The sequence below is a fragment of the Miniopterus schreibersii genome (genome assembly GCF_964146895.1).
Source record: "Miniopterus schreibersii genome assembly, chromosome: 7".
NCBI classification, from domain to species: Eukaryota; Metazoa; Chordata; class Mammalia; order Chiroptera; family Miniopteridae; genus Miniopterus; species Miniopterus schreibersii.
Window position 1 is genome coordinate 51,638,212 of NC_138108.1, and position 26,688 is coordinate 51,664,899.

At 44.4% G+C, this 26,688-nt stretch overlaps 1 protein-coding gene across 28 annotated transcripts in view; it reads right to left on the bottom strand.

Moving 5' to 3' along the window:
* Positions 1-267: 267 nt before the first annotated feature.
* The window catches only part of PKP4 (plakophilin 4), a 213,795-nt gene continuing 187,374 nt past the window's right edge, over positions 268-26,688 (bottom strand). For 20 of the 28 annotated variants that reach the window (XM_081142581.1, XM_081142573.1, XM_081142576.1 and 17 more), the window contains 11 exons: positions 23,364-23,547; positions 20,266-20,383; positions 18,661-18,852; positions 18,291-18,464; positions 15,249-15,399; positions 11,826-12,021; positions 7,408-7,492; positions 7,168-7,285; positions 4,762-4,890; positions 3,056-3,129; positions 268-1,274 (listed from right to left, as the gene is read on the bottom strand). In XM_081142581.1, the coding sequence (XP_080998707.1) occupies positions 1,026-1,274; positions 3,056-3,129; positions 4,762-4,890; positions 7,168-7,285; positions 7,408-7,492; positions 11,826-12,021; positions 15,249-15,399; positions 18,291-18,464; positions 18,661-18,852; positions 20,266-20,383; positions 23,364-23,547 (1,670 nt within the window). In that variant the 3' untranslated portion in view covers positions 268-1,025. The remainder of the gene's footprint in view (positions 1,275-3,055; positions 3,130-4,761; positions 4,891-7,167; positions 7,286-7,407; positions 7,493-11,825; positions 12,022-15,248; positions 15,400-18,290; positions 18,465-18,660; positions 18,853-20,265; positions 20,384-23,363; positions 23,548-26,688) is intronic. The other 8 variants (XM_081142565.1, XM_081142566.1, XM_081142563.1 and 5 more) reach the window with 2 other exon arrangements.

A 26,688-nucleotide genomic window follows, 5' to 3' on the forward strand; every position in this document is an offset into this window, starting at 1 on the left:
AGCCCAATGACAAAACAGAAGTGTGCGTTAGATTAAAAACAGAAACAAAGCCCAAGAAATAAAAATACTTAGAGAGAGAAGAGGCAAGTCCACAGATTCCTTCTTGGGTGTATGGCCCGTCCCATACACCCAACTATTAACTGTACAAAACTAGGAAAAGTCCAAAAGAGTTGGATATATCTAAGCTGTTTCCAACATGTAATTAGATTCACATGTATTAAATCTGCTTTTCTGTATTACAGGAAAAAAAAAAAAAAGAACAGGGAACAAATTTCCAAGGATGAAATCTCCACATTTATTTTTCTCTCATGTGCATAGAAAATGGCAGTGACGTGTCCTATGAAGGAGGCGGGGAATGGCCATGGCGCTGCTGTACCAGACTGGACTTTGTGCTTCGAAGGTACAATATTCATTTTGAAAACAAAAGATGTAGTTTGTTTTTAATTGCTAACGATTCCTTGGGTTTCCCACTTGTTTTTTAAGCTGTCAGTTTCTTCAAATCTCTTTTCAAATGACACACTGCATTACAAATGATGGCACTTAACCAATGTGGCATTTCCATATTTACACCAACAAAAGAAATTTACAAGACATAATAGCATACAATCTCAACATTTAGTAATAGCAATAAAACATGAAGGGCATCCATTTTATTTTTTTTCTGTACAAACTATCAGAACATAACTTTATTCACATTAAAAAAATCATCTTTAATTTGATTTGACCTACGCATCCCCCATCTCATTTCACCCATTTCTCAAATCTCTCATCACATCGCCCACACCTTCACCAGACTATGGAATCTACAAGTAGTTAGATCTAACACCTAAACAGAGCTTAGAAAGTTCTCTCTCTCAAACGTTTCCTCACTTCCCTGATAATTCCTCAAAAAAGAAAAAAAAAATGCTCTTCACTCATTCCTTCCATTTCACATTCACATTTCATCAGCAAATCAGCACGACAGACTTTTCATTTCAATCCAAACAAGGCTAGAAAGAAAGAGTTCCTCTCTGAGCATCCTGATGCTACACCCACGAGTCTGGGGACCCTGGGTACTGTTCTGCTCTATAAGAAGGTCGTTTAGTGGAATAAAAGTCTACATAATTTGTGGTCGATTTCAGTCCATACTGTGTTGAATAATCAGTAGAAGCTGGAAAGTGAACTCGATCATCAAAATAAGGATCTTCATAGCTATGAGGAGACTGCAAATATAATCTGTATGCATCAAAGTTCTTTCTGTTGGAGTCATCTTGACTATAATACAGCTGTTGATGCTGTTGACAAAATGAAAAAGCAAATAAATCAAAGCAGTATTTGGAAATACATGTTTAAGGAAAATTAATGTGTACTTCCTGCTTCATTATTTTTAAAGCAATATTCGATATTTGTGAACTTATGGTTCAAAGTTGTTTCTGGTACACACTGTATGTTTACTAATGAACTTTAGGAAGTTTGAACTACACCTGACAGATGGGCTTGCAGTTTGCTCAAGTCCTGTCCTAAGGCCTCTACAAGCTGATGCCTCAGGAGAGCCCAAAACAGTCCCAGGCCACCTCCCTCCTTCTCAGAGGTCCAGTTTGTGCTCTGCTGTGGAGGGGCCCGTGACCTGGTCATGCCCAATGAAAGGATGGCCTTGATTATTGCTTTGGCAAAGGGGAACCATTAATACATGATGAATTTAGTTGGAGGTTGGATTTTTGGGCTTCACATAGTTGTACAATTGTAGAATCATTTTTTAATTTTATTTTTAGTGGAACCATCTTTTAAAACATATACCTCAGAGATGAGGACTGAGTCCATCCCTCAGTTTTAGAGAAATATGTAGTAACATTTTGGAAACCCTGCTGTACAATTAAACGAATAAGTAATCTCCAGGCAGGAGAGCAATAAAATTAGAAGAGATATATGAACAAATCCAATTCTAGAGGAAAAGACTTCCCCAAGCCAGGGCTATTAAACCTGCCTATGAGGAAGCAAGGTGAAACACACATGCATCTACACAGGGCATCCTGCTTCCATTTCCTTTTGTGTTGTCTTATCTCTGATCTCACATTAATTTCTTCAGATATGTTTGGAGAAAAACTGTCAAGTCTTTGTTATATCTGTCTTTCCTCTTGATCATGCGCAAATCCCTCCACTTAGTAAGAAGTTAACAATTTACCCCACAGATTATCAACATCATATTCTGGAACTAAATGCATTCTGACATTATCTTGAATTTAAGTTACAATTCTGAGGCTACTTCTGACTAAAAAAACTGTAATATAAATGAGGAGTAACTTGGGAAGTTCCTTTATTTCCATCTACAGAGAAAAGCTGATGAAATGGAGGGAGGCCTTAGAGGATCCTTATCTGAAAGACAGGACACAAGCTTGCCTGGGAAATCCCAGTTGCTCAGGCGTTACTGGAAGGAAGGTAAGAGGAGAGATCAGATGACCCAGGTGGATGGCATCCAGAAGGACCGAAAGGAACTTTAGGCCCCGCAAGAAAGCAGAGATTGAACGTCACAGCCATGAGGCCCGTCTCGTGGAGAGAGGGGTTCCCTGCAGCAGGGCCGAGTCCACCTTCACCTATGAGACTAACGGAGACCTGGCCACAGACTCCTGTTTTCAGCCCACAGAAGCCTGAGTGGAAGGGCGTCACGGAGATGGAGAGTGAGGTGCACTCAGCAAGGGAACAATGAGATGACAGAATGAAGAGTGCTTATCAACCTCCCCCCCCCCCAGACGACGGAAGGAGTTTTAGAGATTAATAGGGAAAATAAAAGTGGGAAAAGGAAACGGTCGGACAAGGAATGTAAGTCAAAGGCTTCACAGCAGGTTCCCATCAGTGGCATGGTGCTCTCGGCAGCACTGAGACTGAAGGTCAAGGACAAGAGGCTACTGTGCCAGTGATCTGCTTAAACCAGGATGAGCTTCCGAGGAGTGAGGATCCCCGGAGAAAGCTCCTCGGGCCCTGCCTTGCTGGCCCAGCTCTGGTAAGTCTCCCGGCGCAGACCCCTTACTGTGCTGACGCCTGCTAATCGGCCTTCTGTAAAATGATATTGCAAATTCACCTGTAGCCGTCTATTTTGTTCTCTTGCTGGTGAGGAATAGGAACTGATGTAAATTGGTGAAGGTTTGCTGGAGCCTGTAAGAAAATATTTTATGAAATTAAAACTAATGCTCATCACTGTGGTCCATTAGGCTGCGTGGGCTCCCTGCACTGGGGCTGGTGCCGTCCCTGACATGGCCTGCTTCCCCGGGGCCAGCACACACTGGGACAGCTGGGCTCCCTGCATCTCCCTGCTGCTTCCCCCAGGGCTGTTAGGAGCTGCTGAACAGGCTGTGTGCTTTACCAAAAAGCAATGCCAATGCACAGCTCATTCAAAACGGGTTCCTTCTCAGCCCCTGGTCACTGTTCACACCTGTGAAGACTTTCCTGGCTGGCCCTGAACAGCAGCCTCGCTCCTTAAGCCGAGAAACACCACTTTTCCAGAGCTCTGAGCTAGAACACTGGGTCAGAGGGGGGAAGGGAAACACTAGAACAAGCTCCATGCCTTCAGAACAGCTTTGACTCAAAATCCCAGGTCCTGGAAAGAGCAGGCACAGGCGTGTTCTAAGCAGCCTGACTACATGGAGGCATATTCTTGTGTCTGCCATATTTAAGTACATTTTAAAACCAAAACAACCTGGTAATCAGTTGTCTTTAAGAGTACACAGTAGACTCCCAATGATGTCATAGGCTACTCTTCTATTATTATTAAGGCTAGCAAAGATGTTTACTTATTTTAATGAGGAAAATGAAACATACTTGAGGCAAATTAGTTTATTGAAGCAAGCGAAGAAGATACAAAGGGTGCACGTGCTGAGGAGGCAGTCTAAAAAGCAGGCTGCTGCAAATCGGAGGGAACAATGCACTTCAGTTTGTATGTGCATTTCCTTTGCAAAGAGCTTGACATTGGAAATGTAGCATCTGCAATTTTCTGAGCTATTAATTGCCATAGTAACAACAGTCGATTAGTAAACAGTCCTGTGAAATCACAATTTCAAAGACAACAGCACAACTGAGACTGCTCCCCCAGCAGTTCAGTTGCCATCAGCTTTTATTTATTTCTTTTAAAGAAATAGGTCTTTTGAGAAAAGAGTACTTTTTTTTTTGGATAGCTCACATTGCCTTACTTGAAACCTCTGAAGTAGTTACAATATGCAAGGTAGTTGAGAATGGGGACACTGTGAAATCTTGGTAACCCTTTGGGTTGGCATCCTTTCAGTAAGGTGTAAGCATACCTTTCAGAATAGGACACACAATGGTAATACTAATAACATTATTTTTGTTATTAAAAAAATAGTCACTGAGGAGAATCACATTATACATTTTGTTATTCATTCAAACTCTTTTCCACGAAAATGTAAATGAGATTGCTCTCCACTCTCCGGCCCGTCTAGGACAGGTGGCCCTGCAAAGTGGCCCAGCGCTCAGGGTTCTGACACGCTGACAAGCAGGGAGGGGGCTGAACAAAAGACTGCATGGCGGGGGAGCCAGAAATCACTTCTTATCTGGGTGCAGTGCTCTTTTTATTTGTGGTCACCAGACCACTACCTCAGCTTAACAAGCAGAAAAGGCAACAGCCCTGAAGCAGGAAATGGAGAAACTGGAACATGGTGGCTGCTGGGGGCCCGGCTCAGTGCAGGCACGGGTGACTGCAGAGGCCACCGGCCTAGCGCCCGGAAACACACAGCTTTTCGAGGTACTCTATCACACACCCAACTGGCATCTTACCAGGGTACAGGCCTTTATGTGTGGCATCCCCTTGGCTATTGTAATACTGCATAGGTGGCTGGGTCCTATCGTACTCAGAGCGAGGGTCTCTGATTCCTAACAGTGCTGGTGAGGAAGAGGTGCTGCCGACTGAAGGGAGAAGGCAAAAGGAGGAGGGAGAGAGAAAGAGAAGAAAGAGAAATCAGACTGTCAGTGGCTCTGGAAACTCCTCTCTGGAAAAACAAAGGTCAGTAATTAGAAGTGCAGTGCAGCTCTTAGCGGTGCTGAGTCACACAATAGTCAGCCTGAGCCACAGGAAGGTGACCCGCAGGCCCACCACTGGGAAGCGCCGTCAGTACCCAAGCCTGCTGCTGAGGAGCTGAATGCCCACTGCCCAGTCAGAGACCGTGCAGGTTCCCCAGCAGCAGCCTCAAGGACTCCATCAGGCTCTTGAAACTGGGTAAGAACTGACCAGCCGTGCAGGAGTCACATTGACTACTTTATGAGCCCAGTTCAGCTGCCTGTAAAACACCCATCTACTATCCTTTATGTATAGCTCTTCAGTAAATAAATATTTTGATTTCTAATTATTTCAAAAATATCTGCATCTTTAACTTTGTTCGAATGAAAGTGCCCAGCCCATAAATTTTATTATTTTTTTATGGCAATTAGCTTTCAGGGAAATTATGTAAACTCAGGAAGCCCAGCTCATCAAGCAGCTCACGGGGCTGACAAGACTGGCACCTGGTTGACCTGAAAGCAGCAGCACCCTGCCCCTGCCCCAGCGGTTCTGCTGCCTCGATACTTTCAGAGAAAGACCCACATGGACTTTTTTCCTTAAAAAGTCACTTCACTGGCGCAGGGTCGCTCCATGTTACGCAAGGGTGAGCACTCATGGGAAGTGTGCATGTGCTACTCACCGCGCCTACTTTCTGGAAGGTGACAGGACAGACAGCACACCCACCTGCCTCCCACAATGACATTAGCAAGGCATCAGAGGTGCTCATAAGCAGTTACCACACCAGTGCTGAGGGGCGGGTGATATGTCCTTAGAATAACTGGAGAAACAAGTGCGCATTATATCCCAGCTCTGAACAGAACCCAGAAGGGTACCTAGAAACATGGGTGGGGGCTCGTCAACAATGCCCAGTGTGTGTATTTCAGAGGTCCTCAAAAGAAGTCCACGGTTTAGTAACTATGTCTTTATCTGCCTGAAATTATCCTTTTGCCTGTACATATCTCTTCTGTTAAGCAGCCAAATCTCTTATTTCCCCTCGTACCCCTACTTCTGAGTCCCTAAGTAATTCTCAGCATTTTTATAAAAGAAGACAGCTTCAGGCCACACCCGGGAGCTCAGCATGGATATAAAAAACAAAACATAGGTCACTTTGAAGACAACTCATAATTTAAAAACTAAGATATAAATATACGCCATACACAGTAGGCACAGATAATTTTTAAAAATTTGTAGTACAAGCAGAGATGTCCATTTATGTGACAAGAATCACTGGTTATATATTAGTATTTTTGGACACATATGTCCACATGAGAATACTGCCAGTAGTAGCTGAATACAACTGATAATATTTGTATGTCAGAATGAGAGATTTATAGTCAAATAAAAAGAAAGATACTACTTTTCCTTTTTCATTTAGATAAGAATTAAATTTATAGGACTGACTTGGCTTGGTAGTAATATTCTATCCTTACATGTAAAAAAAGAAATCAGTCTAAGTCTCAAATCATTTTTTTCTACCAAATCAAACACAACAAATAAGTAGGTACCAAATCAAAGGGAATTCTTGTAAACCCACCTGCAGGGCCTGTTCCCATTAGTCGTGGAAGCTGGGGGCCTGGAACACAGCCAGGGGATGGAGGCTAACTGGTGAGGAAGCTATAGGAGATCATAGCTCTCCCAGGCAGTGGGTGTTAAGATCTTGTCTAAAGGACCCTGTTTGTATGAGTTTTCACCAAGAAAACTCAAGATTACATTGGAAGAGATTCCAAACTTATGGCCAGCAGATAGGCAGGGCAAACATTTTCAGGCGCAAACTTGGGGTTCTCACACTGTGCTCCTCCACTCTCCTGTACCTATACCCCCAGATCAGCTTGTGAAACGAGATTGCTGGGCCCCTTCATGAACCCAGTGAGGGAGAATCTTAAATCTCGTGGAAAGGGATGGGATAGGAGACCCTGAGATACTTTTATGCAGTAAAAGTAGTTGGTGTAAACTTGCATAAACTTTTAAAATGAAAGGATTTAGAAACTGGGCTTGTTGCTTAGTCTCATGTAATTCCCAAAGAAGGCTGGAAGAGCAGAGAGTGTGTGCCCATGACGGGTTCAATCAACTATGTTCAGTTTTCTCTGGCTGAGAAACATGTTCTGTCACACAAATGTTCTCACCAAGGAGGAGGTCTACCCACTGACCTGACTGAATGATGGGTGACATCTGTTGGTTGGTGGTAGACAAGGAAGGATGTGATTTGAATCGGTCCCGCTCTAACGTTGACACAGGCGTAATAAAATGGTTCTGATTCCACCCATCCTGTGGAGGTAAAGGAGAAAAAGGAAGCTCTCAAAATGAATAATGACATTTCACTACGATAAATGATTACGAATGTGTGCTCTGATGAGTGCTAATTATGCCGAGCTATTCCTGCAAGTTACCTTTTTATAAATGCTCCGAAGGTCCCGATATTGCCATAATGTATTCAAGACCTGGGCTGCTGCCTTCACCACTTTTAGAGATGATCTAGGGAGAGGGAGAAAGTGTGGATGTTAATGAATGTGGACGGCACAGCCTCAGGCTCCACTTGGAGAGATTCAGGCTACAAACCTGTGGCCAAGAGGCCATCTCTCCAAGGACCAGACAGAGGGCACGGAAGCCGCTGCTAGAAAACACCACCAAAGAATCAGGTGCACCTGGGAGTCGGCGAAGTTCAGGGCTGGCCAAGGGTGGCAAGGACCAAAGCAGGCTCTCAGGCAGTCAGCTCTGCGGTAAGAAACTATGGTGGGGATGAGCCTGTGACCTCTACGCCAAGGGCCTCTTTCAGCCTCCCCATGAGGGGAGCCCCCAGCCTTCCCCCACATGCACCAAGGGGCTGACCTCGCTGACCACGACTCCACACCGAGTGTCTGAGGACCCTCTGAAGTTAATTTAATATACCCCCCCCCCATTATTAGGCCTTGATAAAACACCTTCATTGCCTTATCATTTATACCACTATGTAAACAAGTGTTTACACATGTGCTATGATGTTTGATTTAGAAAATAATGTCTCTGGAGACATTCTGCTGAACCCAGGTGCTGTGTAAGCCCTGCCACCCAGAGTCACTGCATGTCAATCTCCGGGCTGTGTCTGTAAATTGGTGGCTTCACCAGTAAGTGAGGAGGAAAGTGCAGCTTCCTGCCTCAGCGAAGGCCTTCAGATCCCCACGCTAGGGGTGGAGTGGTGATCAGGAGTCAGGTGTAAGGATGACTGACCACCTCTCTTCAGAATCCATTTTAACACTGAAAATCGACTTCAAATGGGTATTACGGATCTAACTCTGACTTCCTTTTTTATTCATCGTCCCAATTAAATGCTCATGAAGTGGGGGAAGAGAGGCGAGCGGGTTGGAAGCACTGTCTCCACCCTTCACAACAGGATAGATAGGTGCCTAAGGATTCTGAGCTCTTCAGCAAGGGCAGAGTAGAGGCAAATTCAGGGGTGTCACCCTCTGCTCCTGGAGGATGGGTGTTTCTGGATGCCTCCATCCCTCCTCCCACCAAGACTCACTCTTCTCAGCGTTCCTGACAAGTCAAGGACAGAACCAGGTCAAACCAACCCACTCAAAGCCTTTCTAAACTTTGTTTTCAAAATAGACCCTGGAGCAAGGAGATACTTCAAAGAAACAAAAAGATGAAATTTCAGACACCCACAAATGGCCTCACAGGGTCTTAACACTCCCTGCAACTCCACTCTTAGTGGGTCCTGACGTTCCTGTTGTTCATCTCCCCATCTTTAAGGGCCGGGCCACAGGGACAGAGGCAGAGAGGCAGACCCTATGCCTGGCTCAAGGACTACCTGCAACACCTGACGGAGCAGGAGTGTGCCAGTACACACCTTCACACAGCTAGGCTGGGTATTTTTAGAGACAAATTCTATGAGCAGAAACCTGACTCTGGAGAAAAGCAAGTTTCTCTGCTCCCCTCTGCAGCACGACTCCTAGAGAATTATGTGTTCTCCCCTCACATTTCTTCATCCCATATTCTCTTAAACCTATGACCTCAACATCATTCAGTCGGGCAAGTCAATCCTTGTCCTACCTGGTCCAGCAGGAGCATGTGACACAGGCTCACCACTGAAGCGCTTCCTTCACTGGCTTCTGGGACACCACATGCCCCCGGTTTCTTCTGAGTAATCTGGCTCCTCGTTACTGGGCCCATTTGCTGGCTCCTCACCTCCTGGGACTCTAACTAGGAGGGACATCAGCCCGTGAGCCTCTTTTTCTTCTCTATGTACATGGACTTCTTTACTGATCTCAGCCACTTCTCTAAACATGCCACTTACACACTGATGACTCCCAAATTTACATTTCTAGCCTGGACCTTTACGCTGAACTCGACTCAAGCGTCTTCTCTGCTGACTGGACACTCCAGTGGATGTCTAATAGACACCTCCCACGTACCAGGTCCAAACAAGCTCTGGTCTTCCCTAAAACCTGCTCCTCCACAGGCTTCCTCATGGGGCTAAGTGGCAATTCCATCTTATTGGTATCTTTTGCGAAAGACCTTGGAGTCATCCTTTGACACTCACCTCCTGTCATGCTGCACATGTAATCCTTCAGTAAATCCCACTGACTCTACCTTCCAACCATGTCAGAACCAACCACCACTTTACCACCCCACCTGCTGCCACCATGAGTCTCTACCTGGGGGGAGGGTTTGTTATTATGATCCCTTTAAGGGAACCTATCCTTCCTCTGCTGAACACCGTCCAATGGCTTCTGGTTTTACTCAGAGTGAACGTCACAGTCCTTATGCTGCCCCAAGGGTCCTATATTTCTGGTCAGTTTCCCTCCTCCTTTCCCCTTGACTTGCTCTGTTCCAGTCCCACTGTTCATCACACACGAGGCACTCCTCCATCTCAGGGACCTACCTAACTTGTTCCTTCTGCCCAAGATGTTCTTCCCTCAGAGAACCCTCCAGCCCCTCCTCTGGGTCTGTGCTCAAAGGGCTCTGTCTCCCTGAGGCCTGCCCTGACCACCTCGTCTAGAACTGTGATCCCCTCCTCGCCCCTGCCATGCCCTATCACCTCCCCTCAATCGATACCTCGTCTAGCTCGCCCGTGGGACACAAGGTAGGGCTGCTGAGCGATCCGCTCACTGCTGCAGCACATGGCAGGTAGGCAATGCACACTCAGTGAATGGATAAGGAAAGGTAAGTGTATGTTCCGAAGACAACCTGATTTGATCTACAACTTTTTGAATCTATTTTGAAAAATAAATATTAGATTGGGTAATAATACTTTTTAATATGCAAAGTTTTGGCCCTGGTTCAGGATTTCTTCAGCTTCTCTGTATGCCTTTCACAAATGAAGGCTATCTAATAAAAATTTAAGAGCACAAAAAGTGATCACAGTACTTCAGGGAGAGGAGAGAGGACCTGGAGGGGGAGTTAATGGAATGGATCTTAGCTTTATCTGTAACGTTTCATTTCCTTTAAAATAAAAATGAGTGTGGGCTTTTATTACTAATGAAATAAAAAGATACATACAAAAAGGACTGAAAGGAAATATGGTTAACGTTGATAGGTGTAATTTCTGGGGGATGAGAATATACTTTGTAACATAATTCTTGTATTTTAGAAATTTCTTCAAAAGTATAAAAGACTAGACAAGACATAATGAGTTCTAACACTGTCACTCAGTCAATTAATAAGTATTTACCCAGCACCTACTATGGGCCAGGCTTTGTTCTAGGTGCAGAGGATACCGCAGTGAACAAAACGACAAAGTCCCTGCTGCTGGGGGAGTCAGAAGCCAGAGAAAGCCACGAATAACACATCAGGGGAAGTCAGTGCTGGGAAGAATAGAGCGGGGGGGTGGGGGGTGGGGGGGGTGGAGAGTGGGGAGACAGGGGCCATTTTACTACCATCAGGTGGCTGAGGTCCTATTGTGTGCGAAGGCACCCAGCAGCCCTACTTTCCACTTCCTTAAAGGAGTCTCTGATTTGATACTAAGCCAAATTCATAGTTATGCTATAGCTCCATGACAAAAAGCTTCTATTTTTGCCTCTGATTCTGTAATCCTTGCTTTTGTTGCTTCATCAATTAGGTGTCATCCAAAAGCAAAGGGAAATTTAGGATGCAAGCCCAGGGTACATCCTGAGGCCACACAGCAGGCCCTGCAGCAGACTGGTGATTTTAATACTTTCTGGGCACCTGCAGAGCAATCAGCCCCTCTACAGAGGGTTAAAGAAGATGTTCTTGCAGAAGAGGCCTGGAGCAGAGCCAAAGGAACAAGGGAAATGGTGCCTCCAGATTTTCCTCATCATTGCGTTTCTGATTCTTCTAAGGTTGGTACAACCAAATGAGACCTTAGAGACACAAATGAACGCAGGAGTGTTATAATAAAGACCAGGAAAAGGACCACATGACTGCAAAGGCCTGTCCCAGCAAACCCACTGGAAACGGCTTTGCTTATTGGCATGTAAAAAAATGCAGAAACAGCCCTGGCCGTGTGCTCAGTGGTTAGAGCATTGCCCCGAGCACCGAAGGGTCTTGGTTCTATTCCCAGTCAAGGGCACGAACCTGGGTTGCAGGTTTGATCCCCAGCCCTGGTTGGGGTGCATGCAGGAGGCAACCAATCACTGTGTCTCTCTCACATCGATGTATTTCTCTCCCTCCCCTCCCTCCTTTCCTCCCTTCCTTCCACTCTCTCTAAAAATCAATAGAAAAATTATCCTCATGTGAGGATTGAAAATTTAAAAAAAGCAGAAATACATCCTTTCCAATAGGAAACATATCCTCGACAAAGGTCCTTATCACAGGACGATCGCAGAAGTAAGAGGCTTGCGCTCCCGTCTCCTTGCAGTGGACTTGCCTGTCTCCTCTGCCCTTGGTTATGTTCACCAGCTTTTCTATGCCCCCAGAGTCGGCCAGGGCTTTGGCGTTCTCCATGTTTTTGCTGGTGACCTCATGCAGAGCACAGCAGATGGCCGCCATGGTCTCATCAGACAGCACGCTGGGGCCTGTGCCTCCAGGAAGCCGGTTGACCAGGTCTCGCATGGCGTATTTACCTGCCAAATGCAAAAGATTTCATTCTACTTTCAGAAGGCGCTAGGCTTTTGTTACTGTGCTTGAAAGATTGTGACTGTGTAGTCTCTTAAAATAAAAAACTCAAAAGAGATGATAGCAGGGAAAAACCCCGTGGCAAAGAATAAAATGACAAATATAAGTGTAAAGGGAAAGTTAACATTTATTGCAATGGCACTTGAAGAAATGACTGGTTTATAAAGCATTACTGTAAACAGCTGAAAGAAAATATAAATCCGTGTATAAAACTGGGTATACCAATCAAATTGCTTTCATTGAAGCATCTTCATTAACGTAAGAAATAAAGGAATTACGATAGTACATTTTATTCTTGACTCAATTCTTATGCATGAAAAATACCTCAGCTTCCTCTTAAAGCTTTTAAAAACTTATCTTTGAATGCGGTTTAAAGCTGGAAAAAGTAGGGCTGCCAAACAACACTCTTTATGAAGTCTTTCTGGAGCTTACTGTTTGAACTCCGCAGAGTTACACATTTTTATCAAGTTGAGAGTACAGATGTCAGCTGTTGACATCAATAGTTATAACAACATGTTAGTTTCTTTTAAAGAAGACACAAGCGAAATTCTTGTATAGTAATTACGGGTATATCACCTCCCAGGAATTAAACAAGAATAAAGTTGCTGATAGGACAGGCTGGGGAGTCCGCCAGCCACTAAAGTACTTCTTTAAGGTACTCAGTTTCTCTTACTCCTCTGAAAAAGGGATTATCTCTTGCCTTTTCAATTTCAATTGCCAAAGTGACAAACTAGAATAACTGCACTACTAACAAAATAAATTAACTAAAGCCCAAGTAAATATTTTCTTAGTTTTATTTCCCTCAGCTAATAACTGAGTTGATACTAAGTGGGCTTTTGTGGAAGACCTATTTATTTACACTGGGGTAAGCGGCGGACAGGCCCGACTACACACTGCCTGACCGAGAGCGTGTCCCAGGCAGATGGGCGTCCTCACAGGCACACTGCTGTGAAGAGTGGAAGAGCTGCGACGCCACTGGAAGCCAGAAGATAAACGTGGTTTTTAAGAACAGATGGTAAGTTAGCAATGGTGACCAAAAGGTCCATGACATGTCATTTGTCATTTCGTTAAGGCACCACTTTAAATTGTACTCGTTAAGGCACCACTTTAAATTGTACTCCTGACTCTTGGGATAAAGTGGCTCCCTCCGCTGGTGAGTGAGCCCAGCGGTCTCAGGGCCCGCAGTTCCAGATAGTGGGGTTGGCTGACTCAGGTGGGTTTGCAGTAACTTCAGTGAAGTGACAAAACTTTGTTTGCTTGTGAAAAATGCCTCTGGAGAGAAAGTCCATTGCTAGTGCTGGTGATGGACATGGGGAGAGTGAAGGGGTCAGAAAAGGGGATGGTTCTTAGCAACAGAAGTGCTGGGTGACTTAGAGTCCAATACTGAATCTGGGAGGGGCTCAGACCTCACAGGAAGAAAGGAACCTCCATAGGGAAACAAGAAAAAGTGACTCATGAAACAGTTCAGAAGTGCTCCAGGTGGGTAAAAAAATGCTCATCAATGGAGAGGAAATGCTCATGAAAGTTTAAAAGGGAGCTGGGACATTCACAGACAACAGAGGGATGCAGTGAGGGGAAGGCGAGGACTCTGAACACACGGTCCTTTCCCCAGAGGTTTAGGGCTCAGTGGTGCTGGCCCTGCACCTTCTGCTCTCCTGCGTCTCCTCCCAGTTGTGAAATGATAAGGCAACAGATTTATGTTGTTAACCCTTTATTTTTTTACCATAAAGAACTCCCAAACTACATGTGCTTTTTATAAGAAATTCAAATATAGATGTAACAAAAATAACTTAAAAATATCTCTTTAGGGACCTAAAGGATTTCCCTCAAGGAAGTGTGGGAACTAAGAACTATGACACATCTGTTGGAATCAGGCATGGCCTTGACTGTATGAACAGGGCAGGAAGAAGCCCCTTTCCTCTCCATGGGGCATGCTTTGGCTCAAAAAAATCACCAGGATGTTGACAGTAGGTTAATCTAGGTGATAATTTAAAATAGCAAGTGTGCCAGGCACTGTGTGAAGGGCTTTTCTGTAAGTTGCCAGTGAATGCCCACAGCAACTCTTTAGATAAACATACTGCCCTGTTCTTTCTCCCTCTTCCCATCTTCATCTCTGTCTCCCTCCCTCTGTAATGGCAGGTGTATTTTCATGAGTTCAATATATATAGTCATGAATCCACATAAGGTCTTGTGAAATTTCCCCTTCCCCTCCCCTAACCTGTCACCAGCTGTAGGACTGCCGCGGAGCTTGGCAGTTTATAAGCAGTTGCCTCACCCTCTCATTTCATTTATGCAGCAGACCATGGTGAGGGTAGCAGGCATTGCCAGCTCCCTTTCAGAGGGGGGCTGAGGAAGTTTTCAACTTGGATGAAGGCACTGAGCCCAAGTGGGCTCAACACAGAATCCCCCAGGTTCCAGTCAGTGAGCAATAGATCCAGGATTTAACCGAGACCTTCTGGAGGGTCTCTGGTCTTTTATTTACCCCATACTCTCTGCTTAATGTGGGGATGTCATGGAGGCAAGCAAGCTAAGCCACCCAGGGTGTAAAACTTGAAGAGTCACTCAATCTCAGGTTCATGCCCACCCTAAGTTTGAATGGACCTGAGGGTAATCACTTCCTAAAATGTTGTACCCTGTGTGCCTCACTTGCCTTACCCTAGTCCTGCCCCTGACCTAGGATGGAAATGGCTTTGGGACAGTGACTCTACTCTGCCTGCGGTTGAGCATTTACACAGATTCCAAGAAGGAAAAGCTAAAAACCTTTCATGTAGTTTTTTTTTCTTTAAATTTAGAACATGGTAGTGTTGGTAATACCAGTCTCAAAGGTCAGAAAGGGAGAATTAAAATTTTTTTGTTGCTCAAGAAATAAACCTTTCTTAGGAAACAGAGACATCAAATCTATTAAGTAGTGTTATAATGTATAAGTGAAATTGCTAGCTTTTCTGAAAATGTATGTTCCCTGATCAAGGTATAATTAATGAGCCTGTTTCTCAATGGAAAGGAATGGTCACAAAGGATAGATAGCAGGGGTACCCAAAATGCCAAGAAAACAGGACCAGGACTCAGCTGCTAATAATTTTAAATGTCATATTTGTGTAAATCAAATGAAGAATTTCATAAATGCTGTAGTTACTCTTTCTCTCTCTCTCTAGCTCACCTGGTCACCAGAACGTACCTATGAGCTCCTTGTTGCGAACATCTAGTGCCATATTCCTCAAGGCAGTTGCCACAGAAGAAACCACTCTGTCATTATCCATCCTCAGAAGTTCTACCAGGATGGGGAGCCCTTTTTCTTTGCGGACGGCCGCCCGGATGTACGCTGCAAACTAGTGAGCAAACGAGGCAATCAGTAACATAGAACAGACTTCAGCTTAGGGATGTTAGTGTCGCCTAAAAATGTTTTCAAAAGATGAACTAATAGATTAAATGTTTTCTTTCCAATTGAAGATTAAATCTGTGGTGTCAGAAAATCGAAAATCATAGTTTGGGATAAAGATAGGCTAGGATGACTGATTTAAAAAGAAATCCCAAAGCCTGAAAATCTCAAACCACCATCTGCCAAATATTCTTGTGCAGAAAAGAGAAGGCAGTGATTACTTTCTGCCTCAGATACATAAACATGATTAAGGAAGAATCTCGGGTCTCCTTGCAGTTGGACCCATGCCAGGTCCAGAGGCTATAAATAGATGGCAGAGCCAGAGCCGTAACTGATCCGAGCACATTAAAGGAGAACCTGTCTCCAGCGACATTTTTTCCTATCTTGTCTGCAACAATATTTAGAGTTCAAAACCTTTCAAAGAGATTCCTTGGAAAAATCCTCCGCCTCAGGAGCAAATGAATTCTCATTCTCCATAAACACAGAGCAATGTAACTCATGAACATTGGTGAAAAAGTAAGTATGTTTCTGTGTAAAATGCTTTCTCATTGAAGATTAGTTATCTGCTGCTGCTTTTTAAAATCTGCAGTCTTTTGTGACTATGAGGCAGGTCTGAACAATGAGTCAGTCTGTGTACTGCAGGAATTGGAAATGAACGCCAAGACATCAGGGAAACACCAAAAAAATTAGAAAAAAGGTAACATTTGAAAATGGGTGGTTAATCTTCTTTTGAGCTTTCACTGACAATTTTATCAAGGCAAATTGTCTTTCAAAATTTAGGGTAAATGAAAAATGTTTCTCATTAAACATCTAATATTTTACTGCTGTGGTCAAGACATGAGGACAAAGACCTGCCAGCCCTTTGTATTATTTTGAACAGTAAAATACGTGATTGACCACTCAGTTTCTTAAATACCAACAGAATAGATTGTCTTAATAATATAAATAAGAGGAGAAAATGCATTTCAAAAATCCTATTAACATTCTTCATATAAAACAAATGCTCCTATTTTCCAAATCAAATCTACAGGGGGAAACAGAATACATGTCTGCTATAGGGCAGGCAGCTCCATCAACCTCGCTCTCTGAAACCTGCAGCAACAGAGCCAACGCCTGTCTCCTGGGAGACCAAGCGGCTTAGCCCAGCCCTGGGCGCCCCCACTCCTGGAGCACTACAGTCATCACTGCTCCCCAAATAGCTTCTGACTTGATAACATTTGTGGCCATGATTATCCTGTTTTCTTAACAAGGGTCCAATATTTTGACTTACTATTCTAGATACTGTTCATATTTTAAATGAGTTTGCCGTTTAACTTTCATTCACTAAATGATCCCAGAAATGAAATTCTACAGAACTCAAATCACACATCTTTTAATTATTATCTTTTTTTTTTTTTTATCATCATCAAATGATCCTTAAGTCATAAGCTGGAGGTGACTGCTGCGTCACCAACAGAAATATTATGTATACTTATGTGCTGGGCTGACTCCTTTAATCCTCACAGCCAACTCATGAGGTAGGTATTATCTCCATTTTACAGGTGAAGAAACTAAGGACAGAGATATCCAAGGCCCCAGCTAGTAAGTGGAGGGGCCAGGATTCAAAGCCAAGCATTCTGACTCCAGAACCAACACTTAGATGCTATTAGCACTTTAATTAAAAACAACAACAAAATAACCACACTGGCTTAGCATTAGGCCAAAATTATCTGTATATATTCATAACAGCAGCTGGCTGCATGAAATAAATCATACCCAGGCCTAGAAACGCTATTTACTCTTGTGAATAATACAGTGGCCAAAAGACCCTCATTTGGGAAGCAGCGGTGGAGGAGGTACCCAAAAACAAGCACTGTAGTAACTCTACTAAGATACACTGTCAGGGAACTACTAGAGGCTGAAAATGTTTCAGACAAGGATTATCTGGAAAGCTGCTAGATGACATTTAAAAGTTTTGAGAACATGCTTAAAATGGTAACAGTAGGAAACCACCTTCAATTTTCATAAAGTCACACACCTACAGGGGATGTGGAAACTCTCCCAATACGTGTGTTCTGTGAGCATCTGAGTGTGGAGCAATGGCCCCGCTCCTCTGATGCATTGCTGCCCAACCTCAGCTCTACTTCAGGCCCTCAGCATCTTCCACTTGCTCCACAGTGAAATCCCAGGCTCTCCTTTCCTCTTCTTTGAATTTGCCTTCTGCACTGCCGTATCCAACAGTGTCCACATTGGCCTGTGTCACCAGTCCGCTTATACTCTTTCAGTAGCACCTCTGGTTTGTAGGTCAGGGCCCAGCTCCCGAGGCTTGGCAGTCAGACCTGCTCACAATGCCTGTCTCCACTAAAGGCCACTCCCTGCCCTGCCCTCAAATAATCCAGTAACCAGCCTGCAGTCTCCACTCACACTGTCCTCACCTACAGCCTTCCTTCCCTTGTCCCTTTATCTGGATCACTCCCTCTACACTGCGAACCTCAGACTCTGCTGGTTTAATTGTGTGCTCATTCTTAACAGTCCAATTTGGGAGCACTACCCCTCTGGGAAATCTTGCCCACTTCTTGGCTCTCCCCTCCTTGCCTTTCCCTCACCTGCTGGGCCTGTCCTCTATCAAGACCCCACAGCACACATATCCGTTGCAGTCTACACTGTACTGACTTGATCTGCCCGTTTCTCTCATTAGCCTTCAGTTTCTCACAGCAAGGGCCATGTCACATTCATCTTTGGATCCCCAGAGCTAACTGCTATCTCCCCCTTCCCAAACTCTAAACAATACGTCCCTTCACCACCATTGCTGACATGACTGCACAGATGGGCAGAAGTGTGGAAAAGTGGAAGACATCCTACCTTCCAGTTCCCAGCAGACAGGTTCTGGAGAGATCCGGCAGAGCCTTCCAAGGTGGCTGGGTTGGAACTTTCTGCTAGCAGAGTCAGATATGGTTTCACCACTGATGGATGCCACAGCATCTCAACCCCTTTGGGGGACTTTGACAGCCCTGGGATAGGACCAACTCCATCCCACTGAGAGACAAAGAGTGCACATTAAATAAAGCAAAATGAATACAATCTCCAAAATCTGAAAACATCCCTCTCTGGTGGACCCATCTATAGCTATGTAGAAAACCTGTATCACGAGAATATTTTTTTCTTGCCCAATATGTGATTTCTCACTCCCAGAAGAATGAAACTTTAGTTTCATGTCAAACAGAATACTAACTTGGTCCTCCTGTGGTGTTCGCTTTTTCTTTTTCTTCTTCTTTCCCCAGCAGCTTGGCTCTGAGTCTTTGCTGGGAGACTCTTTTCCTAGTAAGTCATCCAGTTCGTTCAGCCCCAGCAGCCGGGCCTGAGGGACCTCCAATTCCAGCCGATAGGACAGGTTCCTCAGGGTACACACACAGTTCTCCACGGTCTGAAAACCAACACAGCGTATAATTAAAACCACTGCAGCACATTAGTGCAAAACGCTTCTGTACTGAAGTTCCTTCTTATGGGAACCCGAAAAAACCTAAAGAAAAAAATCAGGATTCTACAACTTTTTATCGAATACCCAAAGGACAGAGTGCACAGCCATCCTCAGTCCATGTGAGGATCTGATTTCATGCCAACTAAAATGTGCAAGGCCCTGTGGAGACAGTGCCCAGTGTTTCTGCTGCAGGGCAGTTACCCTGGCAGAAATGCAGCCAAGTCACCAGAACCTCCCTCACCTCCCCAGAAATCCTTACCATGACAACAGGTACGCCCAACCCTCTCTGGGGACCGCCCCTCCCCCCAAGTCCCATCTTCGTCTCCTCTTTCCAACCTCCAGCTCTCCTCTCCCTCTGTAGAAAGTTTCATGACCTTTTTTCTCTGTGGATACTTGCCTTCTGTACATGGTCTTTTGCCTCTTAAAGTTTGTATCACACCTCTAACTGGGAGGCCAACTATCACTTCAAGGTGAGGGTCTAAAGTCAAGTGCAGCTTTTGCTCAGCAAGCTCCCCTTTCAACTTGCTTACTCCTCTCAATTTCATGTGAAGATCTTCTGGGTCAATAAGGCTCAAAGAAAAACTTGGGCGTCACCACCTTCTCTCCAAGCCTCTACCACTCATCATTCTTTTCTCTCTTAGACCCATATTTACGACCCAAGGACTTCTTATGACCTCTCCTGGCCCAGTCCATGGTGACCACCAAGCACCCAGCTGGCCTTGAACTCCCAACACTTTAGTCCCTCCTTCCTGTTTCTTCCCAGCTTCCTCAGGGCCTGCTCCCAGGATAGACCCTGGGTGGCTGTCACAGCTGAAAACTGCAGAGGAGGATGCCCTGTGCTAGGGCTGGAATGGAGAAAACAGGAGGGGATGGCAAGGAGCTCATGCTGGGAACAGGCCAGCGTGACAACAGGGGGAGGGGAAGGGCGGAGACTGAGAATGTACGGAAAGGCACCTAAAACTGGTGCTGGGGTCGGGCTGTGGGTGCCTCGACTAGGAACTTTTATGCAGTAGATACTAAAATACAGATGGTCTGGCTCTGGCAGGGAGGGAATACATCATGGGCAATCACCTTGATGAGGGCCCCAGGAGAACCACAGAGAAAGTCAGGACCCTGCTATCCTGCTAGGTCCTTTATCACAGTCACTCAGATTTCACGGGTCTAGGGGCTATTTTCTTAAGTTGTCATGTCCCTGTGAACTTGTAATTTTTACACAGACTCTTCCTTTAATCTGGAGTGTAGCCTAATGAGGAAGAGAGGCTCAGGAATTCCAGAAAGAATCAATGGCATGCAAATAACAGCATTAGGCAGCTGCTGTCATCTGTCATCGTGCCCCTCACACGGCCAGCAGGCACTGACCTTGCTGTCGTAATCGGATGTGTTCACACACGTGTGGATCACGTACAGCAGCGAGTCCACCAGCCCCTCACAGGATCGCATCTGCTTCCGGGCTTCCTCTCCTGCGGAGCTGAGGTTCCTAAAAGGGCAGAGACACGTGGAGGTGCTGAGATCAACAACTCAGTTAGTCCTGAAGCCTTAACTTATGACCTCAGAGAAGAGGGCAGCCACGTGGATCTGACTTGAGTAGGCATTTGGGGGTTCACATTTTAACATCCTGAGAGCTCACAATGGCTAGCTCCCCATTATCTGCACAGAGGGGAGCAAGAGCATCTGAGCTTTGTATCTCTCTCTTGACATGCCATTTTGTAACCTCCTAAAATGATGATTCTGGCCCAGCCTCCTCAGTTTCCCCATATGTAAAAGGGGAGAATAAGAGTAACTACCTGATAGGGTTGTTGTGGGGAAGCAATGAGTTGCTACATACAAAGCACTTAGAAAGGTGCCTGCCGCAATACACGCCACCATGTTTGCCAGCCATGCCTGTTAGTTTTAGACACGCTTTACCACCTTGTTAAGCCTTAAGGTCCTTCCAGTCCCTGTGACTATCGTGTTTTGCATGCAGTAGGTGGTCATAAATGCTTCTCGATGAACACAGGAAACATAACATTTCTTGTATAAACATTCAAATTAAATATGGACATTTGCTTATGCTGCAATTATTATATTTTAAATGATTAAAAAAAACACCTGAAAATTGTTTCAGGTCTCAACCACATTGAAATGTTTGGTATCAATTTGGCTTCCTGAATTGATACCAAATTAGAAGGCTCTATTTTATGTCCCATTTATAAGATTCTAGGCTAATTCTGAGATTTTGCAAATCTTAAGATTTTTCTTTTCATCCTATTTTTCTGGGGCTAGAGAGGTTATGTCACCTGTGATCCCTCCTCTGTTCTTTTCTTGTGTCACCTCTTAGAAGCACCCAACGGCTGCCCTCTTCCATTCCTCCATGTGTTCCTGGGCCCCTCACTCCTCTGGTCTTCCTCCCATCTTGCTGCCTTTCCTTCTCAGCCTCTTTACCTGTGGGTCCCTCTGGACTGTCCAGGGCTACTTTGGTCCCTTCTTATCTTTATCTTTGTACTTTCCCAGGTGGCCCTTTCTTCTATTCCTTGGAGTTAATACAACCTAGGGACCCTTAACTCCCAAACGTGTATATTTAGCCTGACCATTCTCTACAACTCCAGACTCATTTATCCAATGGCTTCCATGATATTAGCACATGAGCAGCTAATCAGACATCTCAAAGTGGACATGGCCAACACTCTCACCTGCCTGCCGCTCCACCCCTTCTTCTCCCTGACTTCACCCACAGCACTTCTGTGCTCCTAGTTGCTCCAGCCAAAGAGCCAGGTGTTACCCTTCTATCCTTCCTTTCCTTTGCCCTGATATTCAGTCCACTAGCAAACCCTGTCAGCTTTCCCTCCTCAAAATACGCCCATCTGCCTATTGTCTGGATCACTCACACCACAGCCTTGTCTCCTGTCTCTGTCGTTGCCCATCCTTAGTTCTCCACATTGCAGCCAGAAACCAGTCCATCACCCCCATGATTAAAACCCTCTGATCATTTCCCATGGCACTTGGAATAAAGTGCAAACTACTTCTTTGATTTAAAAAAATCCTATGTAATCTGATTCTACTCTGCACCTTGAGCATTAAACTCTAGCTACAAGCTCATTCCTACCAAGAGCCTTTACGCTACCCATCACCACTGCCTAGGACACCCGTCCTCCTGATGCCCCACCCTCAAGTGAGTAGCTCCTTATGGTATTTCAGATCTATGGTTTAAATTTCACCTCCTCTGACAGACCATCTGATCATCAAAGTAATCACCTAAAAACTCTTACGTCACACACTATTTTCTAAAATGGCACCTATTGTTACCATTTTCTTTGTCTTTCCCAATGGAACATGAGCAGGGATCTAGTCTGTATTGTTCATCATTGATTCCATAAGGAAAGCATTCACCAAATGTTTATAGCCATGAACCATGGGGGAGCCTGAGCATGTGTCCCGCCCCTGGGCTTTCCTGGAAGTCTGGCAGGCTGACTGAGGAGAAATCACAGCCTCCCTGGATCCGGTGCGGAGAAAGAATGAGATGCTGCTTCCACAAATGATCAGGAGGAGATATGAACTGCCCTTTGATGCAGGCATCTGAGTTAGGGAGCTGGCCTGTTTTCCAGGATCCTGACTCTTACCACCCCCGTCAAGGGGACCGAGAGTCATCTGTCACAATAGTGGAAGGCTTCAGAGCAGCAGCCCAGGCCCCTCCCTCCCCCTCTTCCACATTCTCTGTTGTAGAGATGTTTACATATCAAATAGAGCTCACTGTGTATCAGATGCAACACTAAGTACTTTATACAAGCTGATTCTTCACAACTCTGAGGTGGTACTATTATCCCTACTCTAAAGATGAGGAAACAGGCCAGAGCCACTCTCATTGTCACCCTGCTACTCTGCCCCAAGACTTCTGTTTCCAGTTCCTGGGGCACTGTAGATCCAGGAAATTGGGTAGAAATTGAGCTAATGAGTGTTAATGGCAAATAATGAGCAATACTATGTACACTAGGGGGAGGCTTTATGGATTCTACATGCTAAAGATAATGACTGAAAATACTATTTGGGCTCATTTTCATTTATTTATAAAACTCAAACCCAATGACTATTTAAACCACATACCTCTTTGCACTCTTTTAAAAACAAAAATGTTTTAACCATCACATTTTGAACTTAAAAACCAGGCTACAAGCATATTAGCAATCAGAATGGGATAACCAGGAAAATGCTGTTAAAGTAGAAAACACAGGAATTTTGGCAGAATTTCAGAATGAAAGGTCCTTTGACTAAATCACGGAAGAGTCATTTAAAACAAGTGTCTTTCAGGCCACTAGTCTGAGTTCATAAGGCTTTCTTCACAGGGTAACAAAGCCCAGTGGCCTCAATTTTGAAACAAACTTGGAAATTTAGTAGGTGTTAATAAAACGAAGTAAATCCTCCTAAAACCAACTTACCTATGACATATGATTTAATCACAGAATTAGAAACGAGAGGTACTTTACCTCAGGCAACCTGTTGTGTTACGCAGAACGAGTGAAGTCTGAAACTTAATTTTATGATCATCATCAAAAGAAGAGTTATTCCATCCAGAGTGTGGAACGATCACAGTGTTTGTTAAGGTCGAGAGAGCATCTCGAATGATTGTCATCTTTACAGCATCACATGAGGATAAATTCCAAAGAACTCCTAAAAATGAGATTTTAAACATCAAATCATCAATTAAAGATCCTGCAGTTTCAGTAACGAAATAAACATATTAACCCTAATTGATGTGAACTCAATCTGCTCCAAACCTGATCTACTGCAACCAGGCTGGGCTCTGATAAATGTTGAGTGAACATATGTGAGCTTCTGGCAGTATAAAAAGTTGTAATAGTTGTTCTCTTAAGTTTTAGAGCCTATGTATGTATTAGGCAAGACAATTAAGCTTTTGCAAAGTAAATTAGTTACTCTGAGTGTGAGGGGCACAATCCAATCACAGGTCATAATATAATGTACCTATGATTGATGTAAAACTGACATTCATTGCATTATCCCTTACGTTCAATGTTCCGTGAGACAAACCATTTTTAGAACTTGGAAAAAGTTTCTTTTTCTCAAAAGACTGACATGTCTCTCCTCATCATGCTTTTTCTTCTTCCTTTTGCTACTTGGAAGCTCAAGCTTAATGCAGTACCTTTATTGGCACAGAGGGCGGTTATATTTGCTTCATCTTTATTTAGATAAGATTAGATATTTCTATTTCCACTTTAAGAGTTTTATTACCATGTGTTTTAGAAATGCAAGTTACTGCCATTCCTTTTGGATATAGGTGAAATCCATAATAAATTAAGTCACCCACGCTGTTAACTGATAATAAGACTGCTAGGACAAAAACCCTGAAATGTAGCTTATTAGAGTGCTATTAAATTGCAAGTATATTAGATTATCTTCATTTCTGTGTCAACTATGAGGTAGCTTAAATTACTGTTATAGCACACATATTTTCTAATAATTACTCCTTTAGAAATTAGAGCAAGTTCAAGATTATACCTACTCTAATGTCGTTTTCACACCAATGCATTTTCCTAAGTTAGAGGGAAGGAGGTGGAAGAGATGTGGCAGTTTTTCTGCGGCTGAGGCCTCTTAGCCCTGCGTGCCTGATGTGTCCTTGGTGAGCTGCTGAAGTGTGTATCACACTCTTAGAACTATCAACACACAGAAACACTTCTGGCCCATGGAGGGGAAGGAGTCGGCAAAATCTGCCCACGTCTGGCTGTGAACATGACAGAGCAAGAGTGCCGGGCCAAAGACAAGAGAGTAAATATACAGTGACCCAGGAGCTGGCTGGAAACCGCACAGGGACCTTTATGAAGGAGGGTGGTTAAGAGAGCTGACAGGAGCTTTTACTCTTTTTGGAGGAAGGAGAGGTAAAAAGCAAAGAGCTAGAATGGAAGGCAGTGAAGCAATACTCTGACTATAAACCAAGAGAGGGCTATCCCCTGCCCTAAAGCCTGCCCTGACCCGCCCATACGTTGTGGAGGGAGTGGTCGGTACCGGAGGCTGACGCTTGGGCACCATCCTGGGAAAACATCTGGGTTCTGGGTTCTGCTCCACACTGTGCCTGCTGCTTTCCTCTTTCACTTGGCTTTGACTTCTGCACCTTGGTGACCGGGTTTCCCTTGTTCCCCAAGGACTCTCACCTTTCTCTGCTCCCACCCTTTGGGGTAGGATAGCCCACCACAACCACAGCCTTTCAGGACCTCTGCCTCAGCAGCAGTCCATCTAGTCAGGCCTGGAGGGGGCGGGGGGTGGGGGATTTAGACCGTTCAAAATGAGGAAAAGGAAAGACCTTGCTTTGTCTCTGAAAGCTTGTTCTTTCCACAACAGATCATTGCTTATATAATTAGCTTGTGCATACAACAGGTAGGTCCTATGGGTGCTTATAAAACAAACTGAAATTCCACAGGCAGAGCTACTCTCCATGGATTCTGTGAAAACTGGCTGTATGTTTCCATAAAAATGGTTTTCCACTGTGTTCCCTGGATTCTGGGGGTATTGCCAGACCCTTAGGGTGGCACTGTGAGGAATGCGGGGAGAATTCACAGCAGGGCTCCCGATTCCCTGACCCAATTCACCCAGAGCAGTGTCATATTTATCTATCATCAATATTGGGCTTCATTGTGTGTTTCTGTTTGAAAAACGGGTTTCTTGTCCCAACAGCATTTGAAAAGCATGATCTTAGTGGAAAAGTATTAGAGGACTGATGACCACGAACGGGACCTGGGAGCTAAGGATGAGTCTCTGGAGGTCTGTCCTGACCCCAATAACAAGAGCTCGAAGACAAGACAGAATAGAGAATGGGATGAGGCACAGAAGGGTACCATGAATGGGGATTTAACATTTCCTGCTAACAAAGCCAACTATACTCATCCCAGGGCACTGATGGGCTGCCGGGGCATGAGCTAGCCACAGGGCAGCCTGTGGCCTAGAGCCCATGCTCTGCTGGAGAAGGGTCATTTCATAACCTTCCCTGTGACAGTTTTATGACATGTGATTCCTAATGCTATTGGAGCAAGTTATCTCTCTGTCCAAGCTTTAAGTTCCTCACTCCACAAAATTCATCACATACGGAGAGGTGCAGTTTCTAATACTTCACGGAATAAATGCATTCCAGCAAAGTCAACAGTAAGGCAAGGTTTGTGGAAAGTGAAGCCTATTATAATATAGGCTACAGGTGTAAAATTAGGTAACTCTACAGAAAATTAAAACAGTGTGAGTCACAAATTTCCGATGCAAACAAGAAGGGGGTGGTTCTTTAGTACATTGGATCTTAAAGTTGAGGCTGAGAAGTTCTTTGATCATTGGCAGAAAAGCTTGTTTTCCATGGTTCTTACCTCCACTCCTGGCTGCTTCTAAGACCTACTTCTGTAAGAGGTTATTTACCAGATTTGCAAATTCTCCTGCTTTTCTGTGTAGGTAACTAGAATTTTGTACTGCTCTTTTCCTTACAAGGCATTCAGAATCACCAGTGAAATTAAAGGGGTGGAGGCAATAGTAAGTTTACAGTTGTGACTATTCAAAACAGACTTTATTCTTGTATTATAAAAAAAAAAAAATGCTTTTATTGATTTTAGAGAGAGAGATAAAAACATCAATGAGAGAATCATTGATCAGCTGCCTCCTGCACGCTCCCTACTGGGGATTGAGGCAGCAACAAGGCATGTGCCCTGACTAGGAGCTGAATCAGTGACCTCTTGGTGCATCACATGACACTCAACCAATTGAGCCACACAGGCCAGGCTATTCTTGTATTATTATTTATTTATTGTAATAATCATAACCTGC